At 43.8% G+C, this 14,113-nt stretch overlaps 1 protein-coding gene across 1 annotated transcript in view; it reads right to left on the bottom strand.

Annotated features, from left to right (window-relative positions):
* Positions 1-14,113, bottom strand: part of cyfip1 (cytoplasmic FMR1 interacting protein 1) — a 40,709-nt gene that overhangs the window by 15,958 nt on the left and 10,638 nt on the right. Inside the window, exons 2-17 of the mRNA XM_082525586.1 lie at positions 10,589-10,709; positions 10,084-10,173; positions 9,662-9,739; positions 8,023-8,124; positions 7,759-7,940; positions 6,859-6,955; positions 6,597-6,725; positions 6,417-6,521; positions 6,022-6,113; positions 5,023-5,140; positions 4,435-4,557; positions 4,215-4,340; positions 3,676-3,842; positions 2,771-2,918; positions 699-852; positions 158-314 (exon numbers count right to left, since the gene is read on the bottom strand). Coding sequence (XP_082381712.1) covers positions 158-314; positions 699-852; positions 2,771-2,918; positions 3,676-3,842; positions 4,215-4,340; positions 4,435-4,557; positions 5,023-5,140; positions 6,022-6,113; positions 6,417-6,521; positions 6,597-6,725; positions 6,859-6,955; positions 7,759-7,940; positions 8,023-8,124; positions 9,662-9,739; positions 10,084-10,173; positions 10,589-10,705 — 1,985 coding nt within the window. The 5' untranslated portion in view covers positions 10,706-10,709. The remainder of the gene's footprint in view (positions 1-157; positions 315-698; positions 853-2,770; positions 2,919-3,675; positions 3,843-4,214; positions 4,341-4,434; positions 4,558-5,022; positions 5,141-6,021; positions 6,114-6,416; positions 6,522-6,596; positions 6,726-6,858; positions 6,956-7,758; positions 7,941-8,022; positions 8,125-9,661; positions 9,740-10,083; positions 10,174-10,588; positions 10,710-14,113) is intronic.

The raw sequence follows: 14,113 nt of genomic DNA, 5'->3' as shown, positions 1-14,113 counted from the left end.
TCCACTGCTGTGAGAAGAACACCAAACAATCAGCCCATCTTTCACATAGGATGAAGAACTTAATAATAAGAATGGGAGGGAAACTGTCCAGTAGTTATCAGAGTTGGTGGTAACCAGTGGAAATAAATGTTCTTGGTTACAAAAGAAGCATATTTACTCCATCATTGAAGCCTCCTTAGTCTCCAGGATGTGATCGGTGAGGATCCAGGGCATGGACATCTCGATGGGGAACTGGATCCTGCGACCCATGGTGAGCTCCAGAAAGAACTCTCTGAACCACAGCTGGGAGAGGTCACAGCACTGCTGCAAGGTCTCTGAAGGGAAGAGAGGGGAGATGGAAGAAGGTTACATCAGAGTCCCCTTCCAAAAGCTGTCAGGGGCCTCGGGCTGGTGATGATATTTATCGTTTGCTGAACAAAATGATTTGAGTTTTAGACTATGACTTTCTGAGTGTGTGAGTGATGAGATGTGTGTGAGTTGGTTGCACTTTTTAAACAGAGCTTCAAAGTCCTGTACTTGAAGTTATGAGTGCTCAAAAATTATGACTTTTCAAGCCAACCCTCTAATCCCAGAAATGTTCATTAAATATCGTTAAATATCCAAAAGTCGTAATAGGAAAATAAAATAAGAATCATCTTATTCTAAGGGAGGCAGAGATGAAACGTTCTCAGGTGTGACTGATTGCATCTGCCTCTTACCGCTAAAGTTCAGCAGGTGAGTGTAAAAGAAGGACTCGCGGTGAAATCTCTCGATGTCCAGGATGGTGGGGCCCTCCAGGCCGCTGCGCAGAGTCTTTTTTGAGCCACTTTTTTCAGCAATGAGTGACTCCAGCATGGTCCTCACCATGTAGAGCTGCATCAACAAAGAGAATTGAGTAAAGGAAGACCTCATTAGTGCCGGCGCCCTGCTGACTGTACTCACAACCCTGCAAACACTAATCTCATTACAGGTGGGCAGCCGGTATGAAAGCTCCGTGTTGCTTTCAACATTTTCATCATCTCAGTCATTCCATAGTGGTGTGGAAAAGTGTTTGCCTCTTTCCTGGTTTCCTAGTGTGTTGCATATTTGCACCCCAGGGTGTGGTCCTGTCAGAGCGCAATGGATCGGCGCTTCATCATGTTTATTTTTTTCCTCTTAAGCTAAGGAATAAAATACTGTAGCAGTTCAAATATTCCAGGTAACTGCTGTATCCATCTCAAATTAAAAGTGCTTTAGCATGGATAGAAACTCTGTTTCTTAGCAAGGCTTTTATTTTGAAAGAAACATGTTCGTTTTATTTAAAATACGGTACATGAGATTATCTATGGTGTCATCCTCTGACATTTCTTATTAATTCCCATGTTAATTAATAAAGAATAACTGAGGACAGGATGTGAGCGGTCAGTTATTATGCAAAACTGCCTCCACAGGAAGCAGAATTATATAATCCTGGAAACAAATCAAAAGCTAACTGTGCTGATGCGCTCTGGTGCGTAAACAAATAGTGCCACACACCTGCACACACCTGGAAAACAGATTAGTTCTTGGAAATGACCCCTGAGCTGATAAATCTGTCTGCAGTACAGAACATAACAGATGGTACTACTGAGTCTGACATAAAACACAACTTTAAACCCAGCACCACACAGGATGAATGGGTATAAAAAGAACCCAAGGTGAGGTGTGCGGTGTAACTGCCGATGGTGAAAGCAGAGGTCTCAGAGCCACAAACTGAGTACCGTAAACCCAAAAAACGTCTTAGTCCAATCCCGTAACACCTTTTACACAGAAGATTCACAATTCATTAAAAAAAAGTAGAAAACAAAAAGTAACCATCTTCTGAAGCTTTCATACTACAAAATATCAAAAGCAGGTAAGAGGATCTTTGAAAAGCTAGTAAATCCAACATCCCCTTCCAATTCTCAGTGAGAGGTGGTGATAGCTGGGCTGATGGATGATGGGTTTCCAGGTTAGGAAAAGTGCTGGAGGATCACCTACAGTGATTTACTATGCTACAGTGCATTTATGTACTTTTGTAACTTTTTTGCTTTTCACTCATTCATTCAAATATGCAGTGTGAAACATTAGAAACATAATATAGAATTATACAGAATATATACAGAATTATTGTGGATTTTGATTAATTCGTCACCATTTTATCCACATTAAAAAGGCTCCTTACAGTAAATACCCTCTGCAAATTTTAATGTCAAACCTTCACCACCAGGGGGCAGTGCTCTACCCGTGGGTTTGTTGCCGTTTTCAGACGTAACCTTTGATATCTCGTTTTAGTCCTACTTGCATTTTCTCGAGAGGCTTTACTTTATGCCGCACACCTTTTCCTGTGTTCTTAATAACTTACACCACTGTGTGGTATACACTGGTACTACATGAAAATGCAGTTCAGCCAAAAATAAAATAAATGGTAAATGGCCTGCATTTGTATAGCGCTTTTCTAGTCCCTAAGGACCCCAAAGCGCTTCACACTACATTCAGTCATTCACCCATTCACACACACATTCACACACTGGTGATGGCAGCTACATTGTAGCCACAGCTGCCCTGGGGCGCACTGACAGAGGCGAGGCTGCCGGACACTGGCGCCACCGGGCCCTCTGACCACCACCAGTAGGCAAACACGGGGTTAGTATCTTGCCCAAGGATATTTGGCATGCAGCCAGGAGGCAAACTGTAAACTGCAAAATGTAACTATACGCAAAACGTCTATGTAGCATCCTGCATCCTCATACATTAAAATGAGTTATGATAAAGAATGTCAGTGAGGTGAGACCTGCGTGCTGGACGGCCCCACGGCGCGGCGAGGAACTTTAATGTCAAAGCCACCCTTTGGATCTTTTTCTCCACGGAGGGCGGGGTCATTGTGAGGCTCCCGGCCGGTCTCCCAATCGCACACGGTCTTTCGGATGGCCTGGAGGACGCTGCAGAAAGAAGGAAAAACAAAATACTTTTGAATGAGACAGTTTTACTTTGTGTCTTCAGCCAAAAGGAAGGCCTTTACTGGAGCACCAACGAACCGAAAATGAGAATGTGTATAAATGGTGGTTAATGCAAAAACCACAATATTTCTATTCAATATGTTAACAAATGTAGTCTCAAACACAACTTAATAACAGATGAGCTAAACATGGTAAATAAATTGACATTAAGCAGGAAATTATTTAGGCAAACAGGTTTTACTTGAGCAGGATGGCCAGATATTTGAAGCAATAGTTTGCCAATTAATTTGAGCATTTTTAATTATTATTTTTTTGTCCATCTCAGACAACGAAGCAGCTCGCAATCAAATTACTAGTGAAGAGTCCCTGCACTCTTATTTTGAAAGCTAAGTTCAGCCCAATGTGTCCCTGTGGGCTCACTCACTGGCTGGATCGTTACTGAAGCGGTCCTCATTATCAGTTAACCGCCTCTCCAGAGAGAGCTTTGTGTCCTGTGGATGGATGATCTGCAACACAAGCTTTGTTCTGCTCTGGAGATCTCTAAGGACTGTGGGGTGGAAGTCCAGCACAGGATGGTGCAATCAGCTGAGTCCCCCATGTTGTTTTATTTGCATCACAAAGGCAATTTAAACATTTTCGGGGGGGGGGAAATCAGCGCTTTTTAATAAACCATCACATCTCCCACAAACTGGATCTAAATCTGAGTGCGATCTAAATCTGACTGTAATGCGATTCGAACCTCTGGATGACATTTTTCTTCTTCTTGATAGCGAGGCGCAGCGGATCACGCAGAGTGACCTGAGCAAAGTCCTGCAGAGCTGAGTAGATGGTGTGACGGATGGCGTGGTTGAACACGCTCTCCATGCGTCCCATCAGCACCTGCAGTCCCTTTATCATTGCAATCACCTGTAAAAGCACAACAATGGATCAGGGACAAGAATTCAAGTGGATCAAAAGACCAATCTTGTCATTCCATGAAAAAAAAAATCAATCAGCATCCAAGTCCTGATTCCTTCTGGCTCAAAATCTGCTTCCAATATATTCATATTTTAACACTCTGAATGCAGCTTATGTGAAAATGAGGAACAAAACTGTTGTTCATGTATTCTCTATAACAGCTTGGACAGATCACATCCACCAAGAAACTTAGAAGGACGCTATGTACAGTGGGTACATAAAGAATACGCTGATTCTGGTAGGTTGCAGTGGGAATGTTTTTCCGGTCTGAATGATTTCACATGGAGTGACCATTTAAATGTGTGCACTGATGTGACAGACCTCTACGAGGGCAAACTTCTCCTCGCTGGTGTAGTTGTATCTGGTGGCCCTCTCGTACTCCTCGGCGTTGTCGGGGCACTCTTTATTGGAGTACTTGTCTGTGGGATGTACCAGTTTCCAGGAATACTGCAGGAAGAGTTGGGAAGGGGGGAGGATTACTCTTACTTTTATAAATACAAACATCTCAGCTGGAATCACTCATCATGCGTTTTCTCCTCACCACTTCCATAACATGAGCGCTCCACTGTGAGAGCAGCTGCATGCCCTGCAGGGCCAAGTCAAACAGCTTCCTGTACTCAGTGTCAGTCTTCTGGGCTTCCTGACGCCCTGACCCGGTCACCACCTACATCAGCACACAAACAAACGTCATTTAAGGCTCAATCCACACAATCCTGACTTTCTCACAGTATAGATTAGTGCTGAAAAAAAGAAAATCAGCATAAACCTAAATACCAATAAAAACGGCCCTCTTCGAATTTATCTTTCCTGCCCTTATCATTCCTGTGTTCAGTGTATTTCTGACCCACAAGTCAGTTAAATTCCCATCTCAGTCACACTAAACAATGACCCCTGAAAATCCGCCGGGTTAAGACATCTGCTGAAAAGCCTCTTACATCACAGCTGGGAATTTAAACATACCAATGAACATAAGAAAGCTTTAAAAGCTGGAGTGTGTTTCTCTCTGGTGAAATAAAGGTCAGCGGGATACTGATCCTCTACAGCAGCTTATTATGACAATAAACCTGCACCGCATTCAATCCAATACCTCGCCGATGATCTTTAACATCCGAGGGAAAGCCACACTAACCTCACTGTTGCTGTAGCGAGCGAGCTCGGAGATGAAGCGCATGTGATCGTCTCGGATCTGAAGCATCTGCTCACAGATGTTGTACTGAGGGCTGCTGGATATGGACGTGCAAGTCCACCTAAAACATAAGAAAGAGGAGAGAATCAGAGCAAGGAATTATGGGATAAATGAGTGATGATAAAGAAAAGCATCCATAGGAGAAAAACAGCTTTAGGTGCCAGCTGCTAAGATTACGCATAAAAACAAATGAAACCCGATAGAGAGGTGGTGCATGGATCGAGTAAAAATGTCATTTTGCTGCAGCATGTTTGTTTTAAAGGAGAGCGTGAGACCACACGCCTGCCAAAGTTTGCCAAAGTTCAACTCGATCACAAAGATGAAATGCTACAACGCACCGACACCACGTCAACCCTTCACACTGACTTATGAAAAAGTCACATAGTAAAAACTGTGTCCGTGCTGTCTGCAGCTGCCTGCTCCTACAACAAAGCACATTCCCCGCCTGGGGGGACGACAACATTCAGCTGAAGCAAAATCATCAGTCCAACAACTGCTGAGAGATTTCACTGAGACTACAAGACAAGAAATCAAACTGTGGCTCACATATTTTAGACAAACTGACATCATCGTCCCTACAAATATAGCGGACCAGGTGCCCAGACCGCATTTTTATCCCTTGTCCCATTTATCGGGACAATGTCCGACATTTTGAATAACTCTAGTAGAAAAAGTGGACACGAGCTTCAATAAAAGTCTGCAGCTCACAGTTTAAAGGGAGAAATCTGTTCTGAGCAGCATTAAACTGCTACACTTTATTCAAATTAGATCCCATCATGCCGACGGTCACAGCTGGTTGGAGAAAGAACTGCGATGAACGAAAAGCAAATTTCGTTTTTGACTGTTCACGTTTGGAGCGGGAGAAAAGAAAAAGAAAAATCATAGTTTTAACAGTCTGTCAGCTCCTAAAATTTCAGCCACGCAGCTGTCTTCTGCTCTCACCTGGACTTGTTCTCTTCAAAGTGAGCGCTGGTCTTGATGTACCGGGACAACTCAATCTGCATGTCTCCAAACAGCGGCACCACCTGGAGTTGCTGCGAACACCAAGAACACACGAACCATTTAAAACCGTGGACAGCAACCATGATGACAACCACAAGGTGGAAACTAGCATTTTAAACACCGATTTGACGATCGATAAAGCTAGCATTACCATTAGCTTTTTACATGTGGGATTTTATTCCATGGTTTGAAGTTTTGGTATTTATTTCCTAAATACATCAAACAGCCGTAAAAAGAAATCTTATATAACGTATCACTCATCATCGGTTTTTTGTTTTTCCAGTCAAGAACAGATGTGTTTGTGTTTTTTGTTCATGTCACACGTCCCGCCGTACCTTGAAAAACTTGTCGATCTTGCTCAGGTTTATTCTCTTCTTGGCATCCAGTTTGTAGATGTTGCTGCTGTTTCCATCCATGAGGTACAAGCCGAAGCCCATCACCTGGAGAAGAGGAGAGCTGTGGTTATCCTGTGCACAGCGCTCTGGTTTAAAACGAGCCTCCGCAGCGTCACTTACTTTGAGCAGCATGTGTTTCTCGCTGGGAGTGAGGTACAGCTTGTTGTCGTAGTAATCGGCACACAGGTTCACGATATCCGCCAGCAGCTCTTCATATCCGTGGATCACCTCCAGCTGCTGCTGCAACGACTGGCAGAGGGTACACAAGAGTTTAATATTAAAGAAATATTTACTTGTCAAATCCTGTGTGCCAAAGAATATGGAGAAATGAGATTTGACGTTATGAATGCTGCAAAGAGTGTTTTACACTCTTTAGACCAACCTGGGTGATTTTGTTGTGATTAGCCAGAAACATGGACAAATTCTGAGACTCCTGAATGGACGAAGGCTCCGACATCTTTCGGAGAAACTGAGCGGCTCTGAGCAGAGGAGAGAAACGGTGCATTCGTTTTAAAGACCAAACACAGCCTCTCTATACCAGAGAGAGACGTGAACACATACGTGAGCTGCGCTTGAAATTCCCAGAGATCAACTTATGTATTTTACATCGAGAAGAAACACTGACGGGAGTGCTACCCCTGAAGTCAAGCTCGCTGAGATTCAAACGTGACGGAGACTTTTACTAGATGCACCTATGGTATCAAATCGAGACATTATATGACGCGTCACTTTGTTCTGGCATTATTGCATTCACAAATGTGACCGCCCGCCCAGTATGGAGACAATAATACCCATCAGCCTTTTAACGCTGAGTGTTAAAAAGGTCATCCTGAGAACTCCCTGATGTTAGGCAGGCAAAACTGGACTGATTCATTTTCCTCAAACATCCTAAAATGTGGCTAAAAAGCTGAGCAAGTTAAAAGGGAGAAAAAAAAAAAAATGAACATGAACTTTTATCGTGTTTACTATGAACACTTTGACATCATACTGAAGCTCTGAATGTCTGACCGCATGTGGGAAGCTCTTTTACCGATTTCTGTTCAGACACTTTGCATCTGTAAACCTGCAGACACGCAGACAAATAAGTCAAAGCAGAAGCAAGGAGGGTCGAATGAGCCTCTGCTCTTTATCATACTCCATATGATTAATTCCATATATTCCAACACCGAGATCAGGAAGGGGATAGTAAATGGTTTCCAGGTTGCTGACTGATGCTGCCATCTAGTGTCTGTGGGGCTAACTGGCCTCGTGAGTGCAGGAGAGCGTGTGTTTTATGGAGTACCGTTTGTACGCCGAGTGGTCGTTTTTGACGCTGCACTTCATGTTCTTCAGCTCATCCAGCACGGCAAACATGTTGATAAACTTCCCGAGGGTCAGCAGGTACGCCTCGGAGACAAAGTCCTTCCTGCGCTCGGTGTGACACAGACGGCGGACCTCGCCGCAGAAACGATCGATGGCTGTGCGCTGCGGGAAAATAAAGCAGCTTTAGAGGATTTAGAGACGGCCGGTCATCATCAGTATCTGCTGATCAAAGAATTGATGATACCTGGAAGTACATGAAGTTCATCAGTTTGGTGACTTCAGGCTCCAGCACCTCGACAGTCTTCTCATAGATCTCCACTCTGTTGGGCTGCTCGTTGCATTTCACCTGAGAAGAAAGAAACAAACGCAAAGAGCAGCGTTCATCTTATGAACCAAAGAAAAACATGACCTTTTTCTGACTGGGTCCTAGTTACAGCAGATTCAGTAAGTCGAATGCTCTCTGGAAGCTGAGACTTCTCTTAAAGAATCAGCAGAGACAGAACAGTCTGACCCTCCTCCACCTCATCTACTCTACCAAAGTTAACTCTTTTTGCCTCAGTCAGCCCTCTGTTGCATCGTCAGCGTTAGCACCGCAGTGTCACAAACCAACATCCCAGCTTTAGGTGACCATCAGATGTGCACAATGCAGTTTAATCAAAAGGCTCAACTATGAAATTGTTTGTTGTTGTTTTTTTTAAATGTTTTACTGTTCACGTTTTCATCATCCAATCAGTTTAATGTTCATCAAATAAAAAGAAATTTCAGCAGAAATCAACACAAAAATAAAAACAATATCATTACATCACATCTATGATCAACCTGAGATCCACTACAAGACACCAAAGACAGGAATTAAACAAATAATGATTCCGTTTTTGTTTTTAGTTCAAATGATCTGGAAAAAACCTAAAGTCCCAGTTAGCATCAAAATTAATAATAAGCATGAATTAGGCTGCTGGGGGATTCCCATGATGCATTGAGTTTTTCTTTTTCAGTCACTATGTATTAACAGACCTCTCTGCACTGAATCATACATGTTATCAATCTCTGGCTCTCTTCTACAGCATGTCTTTTATCCTGTCTTCCTTCTGGCCGCCCCTCCCTGAGCCTGGTTCAGCTGGAGGTTTCTTCCTGTTAAAAGGGAGTTTTTCCTTCCCACTGTCGCCAAAGTGCTAAAAGGGGGTCATATGATTGTTGGGTTTTTCTCTGTATGTATTATTGTAGGGTCTACCTTACAATATAAAGCGCCTTGAGGCGAGCGTTGTTGTGATTTGGCGCTGTATAAATAAAATTGAATTGAATTAGTTCATTGGCAAATGTGACAAACTGATATCTCAGCTTTAAGCTGCATCATCACTTATTCCTCTGCTTATTGTTAAATATTTTCTCTTTTTTGTTTGTTTTTTGAAATTGTGAAAAATAATAAAAGTGTGACGATGAAACAAACAGAACAGATAAAGGAAGCAATTCAACAAACAACACCCAATAAAGTTCCTGTTATACTGATAATAAGGTATATAGTACATTAACTATTAAAATACATACATTTAAACTGGAACATACAAAGGTAAGAGGAAAAAATGAAAAAAATATGGCATTAATAAAAAGGACAAATTAACCCAAAAGCAAATTAGAACTAAAATATCAAACTTTTTACTCTTTTGTTTTTGATATCTACAATTATTTTGTACCTCTGTTGATGAATTTACCAGTGTGCATATATTAATTAGATCATTCACTTATTCATTCACTTTTTTCAGCACTCCTCCTTGTAGAGAAAAACAAAAATAAATACACTTAAGATGTCTGATGTCATTTTCTCTCTACACACTGACTCACTGCCCTGAGAACAACCAAAGCAGTAACGCGCTCTGTGGTATTACCTGTGGTATTGCACGTGAGCAGCTCCTCCAGGTGTAGAGCATGACAGCGTATTCCTGCCCCTCCTCCAGCATGTCGTTCTACATGAAAAAAACCAGTCACATCAGCGATTAAAGAAACGATCTACAATGATTCACAACAAAGCATGCATGCATTGAAACCCGCCCTGCCTGCACGCAGAGACCCCGAACCATCATCCCTCGCTAATGGGACACAAAGCATCGTCTGTCCCCGGGTCATTTCCTTCTGGGTTTGGATCCTGTTTGTGTTTGCCTGCCAGACAAACACCAAATGGTGGGAACCTTCCCAGGCCCCGTTTCCAGCAGGCCTTTGACCCAATTCTGACAGATTTATTTTTCCCAGTAAGTCAGAAGACAAAAGCGAGCAATCTGAAATCAGAGCGAGTGTGAACAATGTACTGTACCATGCTGGAGTGGATGGTGGCCTGCTCGATGTACGTGGCGATCCCGGTGACGAACGCGTTCCTGTCCTCAAAGTTGGTGTTGAAGTTGGGCTGTGATGGAAAGACGGAAAATGAAAGGTAAGCATCGTATCACAGCGCTCACACGGATAAAGAACATCTGTATACTGAAACCAAATCACTTTCGATTTCTTCTCCTCTGAACTTCATGTTGAACACTTCACAGCTGGCCACAATAAGCCATCATTAGCTTAGATAATTATATCTAACGGGGCGATTTCATCGTATTTCTGGAATCTGTGGAGCTTGCTGATACACCTTGCTGGTTCTCACAGCGGTTAAATGTACTTCACTGAGGAATCAGTGGGTTAAATGTGTCCATAAGGTATGCTCATACACTGCACATGTTTGCACTTACATGTGGGTGTATGTTTATGTTTGTAGTGACCCAGCATCATTCCTATTATTTATGTTAAGAAGTGTGCTTCAAGGTTTCCTGAGTACTGACCTGGTACATGACGGAGGAGGGGAGGGGCTCGATGCATGGCTGCTGGTCGGGGAGCGGCAGCTCCTCCAGCAGGTCCACGTTGGAGAGAGCATCCTCTAAGGTCACTGCAGTCGTCATGCTGCTGAAAAGCACAAGAAAAGAAACAAATTTACACTTTGGACATAATTAGTAAACTTAAACTGCTGCTCATTATAACATCTGTGATGATTTCAGCTGAATCAGGTCAGAATATTTTCTACCTTCGAAGAACTCCATGTGGTTCAGCCCAGTGATGTCGTATTTTAATATTTTTCTCACTTTAAAAGAAGTTCAGTTTGATTTATTCCAGGCTTAGTTTTCCCGTTATTATAATGTGGGGCAAAAGATACGATCAGAGCTGTTATTAACATTAAATGTCCCATAGGCTTCAACGCTCAACCAAGTGCAACATTAGAACAACCAAAGTAAACCCTCAGAGTAAAGAACATCTTAATCTTATACTGTTTTATGTTTTTTAACAGCCAACACTTTAGCTACACAGGAAATAAGTCAAACGTGCCATTGCCTGTTACAGTAAATACTTCTACTGTTTTATGCTGGTTGCACATATTGACACCCTCTGTAGCTCATCACACTGTTACCAACCTGCATGCAGCTGCAATGACAATAGCACTAAAACAAAAAGTAACACTGAGGCTGACGTGACTCATGACGTGACCCCCCCACCCCCAACAACAGCATCCAATACACACTCAACACAAGGCTCCAGCCTGTCTCTCTCAACCACCCAGGTTAGGAGGGAACTGAGGAGGATTAATGGCAAGAAGGCAGCGGGCCCAGATGGCATCAGCTCGAGGGTCGTCAGGTCCTGCGCGGACCAACTGTGTGGGGTGATGGAGCATCTCTTCAACCTGAGCCTGAGGTTGGGAAGAGTCCCACAGCTCTAGAAAACCTCCTGTGTTGTACCAGTGCCAAAGACTTCACGCCCCAAGGACCTCAACAGCTACAGGCCGGTGGCTCTGACATCCCACCTGATGAAGACCCTGGAGCGGTTGGTCCTGGCTCAGCTTCGGCGCCTAACAAGCTCATCACTGGACCCACTTCAGTTTGCCTACCAGCCTGGCATTGGCGCGGATGATGCCGTCATTCACCTCCTACATCGTTCCCTCGCTCACCTGGAGACCGCTGGAAGCACTGTGAGAATCATGTTCTTTGATTTCTCCAGTGCCTTCAACACTATTCTTCCCTCGGTTCTGAAGGACAAGCTGGAGAACTCTGGAGTGGACCATCACCTCACTACCTGGATTTTGGACTACCTCACCGACCGACCACAGTATGTGAGGACTCAGGGCTGTGTGTCGGACAGGGTCGTCTGCAGTACGGGGGCCCCACAGGGAACGGTTCTGGCTCCGTTCCTCTTCACCATCTACACTGCAGACTTCTCCCACAATTCAACCCAGTACTTCCTGCAGAAGTTCTCTGATGACTCTGCAATAGTCGGCCTCATCACTGATGGGGACGACAAGGAGTACAGAGGACTGACTCAAGACTTTGTGGACTGGTGCCAGCTGAACTACCTCCAGATCAACGCCAGTAAAACCAAGGAGCTGGTGGTAGACTTCCGCAGGCACAAGCATTCTCCACTGCAACCACTGAACATCCAGGGTATGGACATTGAGGCTGTGGACAGCTACAGGTACCTTGGTGTTCATCTGAACAACAGACTGGACTGGACTCATAACTCAGACGCCCTCTACAGGAAAGGGCAGAGCAGGCTGTACCTGCTGCGGAGACTCAGGTCGTTTGGGGTGGAGGGCCCACTCCTGAAGACCTTCTATGACTCTGTGGTGGCTTCTGCTATCTTTTATGGTGTGGTCTGCTGGGGCGGCAGCATCTCTGCTGGGGACAGGAAGAGACTGAACAGGGTGATCCGAAGGGCCAGCTCTGTTCTAGGATGCCCTCTGGACCCAGTGGAGGTGGTGAGTGACAGGAGAATGGCGGCTAAGCTGTCATCCCTGTTGGACAACGTCTCCCACCCCATGCAGCAGACTGTGACAGCACTGAGCAGCTCCTTCAGTGGGAGACTGCGGCACCCACGGTGTGGGACGGAGAGATTTCGCAGGTCTTTCCTCCCCACTGCTGTCAGACTCCACAACAAAGACTTTAACTGAACAAACACACACATCCACACATGTGCAATAACACCAAGTGCAATAATCTTTTCTGGCATCGTTGTATTTTTACTCAGTTGTATATAGCATTCGTATTCTATTTTTATCTTATTGTATATTTTTATTCTACTGTATATAGTATATTATTTTATTCTATTCTGTACAGCTGTGTACTGTATTTATTCTTATTGTATTCTAATTTTTGCGTCATAACTTTTGCACTGTCCACTTCCTGCTGTGACAAAACAAATTTCCCACGTGTGGGACTAATAAAGGTTATCTTATCTTATCTTATCTTATCAGTTTCTCAAGTCACACAAACTGTTAATAAAGTGCAACGTGACATGAGTTATTGTTTCGTAATTTAATTTACCCTGAGAGAAACATGAACAGGCACCGAGCGTAATGTCAGATGTTTGGCTGCAGATTACAAACGTTAGTCTTGCACTGGTGCAGGTAGAAACATCATCCACCAGGTCACTGGTGGCCCATGTAGGGTTCGAGGTGGAGTTTGGATTCAGTCCGTTAAGAGCTAAAAGCTGTGAGACTTTAAGTCTGGATTTTGTTTTACCCTCATGCTAAAATAGGCAAATGTTCAAACTCTAAACCAAGACAGATGTTGAGAGGCCAGAGGTAAACTAACCTACTAACCCACAGTGCATTCTCTAAAGTAGCTCCGCTAACACGGCTTAAACTAAGACAGCAGAGATTTTATTTGCAGGAGGCAGCTCAGGTGCCAGGTATTAACCTGTCGGCCGGTCTGTCAGCCTGCAGGCAGCAGAATAAGGGAGGGGTGGGGGGGTTGCTAAAGTCATACTGAGGACCTCAAACACAGTGAAACGATGCAGCGGCAGACATAGAAGCTTCACACCATGTTTAGATTCCCCTTTATGCAACAGCCTCAGACTGTCCGGACACTTCCTGTCCAAAGCCTCAGCCAACGAGGTCACTGCTGAATCATAACCTCAGCACCGCTGAAAACAACAATCTCACTGGGCTATTACGTTCAACTTCAGTCACTGTCTCGGCTACAATGACAAACGTGTCTAATGTGAAAACGAAATAATGGAGATGAAAGTCAGACTGTTTTACCACATTCAGTTTTACAATGATTCTCTCGTTCGGCCTTTCAGCGCAACATTTCCTTTTTCCTCTCCACAAAAGTCCATCGTCATTCTGTCCAGTTTATGCAGTTGAATCATAGTTCAAAGTTTAAGTAAATAAGATTAAATAGCGACGAGTTTCTCCTTTTTTAAAGTTTAATGAATCTACTATTAGTACTGACCAAAATTCATTTCTTTGGCGATGAGCAGCCCCCCCAATCTGACAGCAGCTTTTTTATTTACCTGCTAATCTTGGCACAATTTTCCTGCCT

Source organism: Aulonocara stuartgranti (genome assembly GCF_965226115.1).
Source record: "Aulonocara stuartgranti genome assembly, chromosome: 23".
Lineage (NCBI taxonomy): Eukaryota > Metazoa > Chordata > Actinopteri > Cichliformes > Cichlidae > Aulonocara > Aulonocara stuartgranti.
The sequence above is the reverse complement of the archived record's forward strand: the minus strand, read 5'-3'. Positions and strand labels throughout refer to the sequence as shown.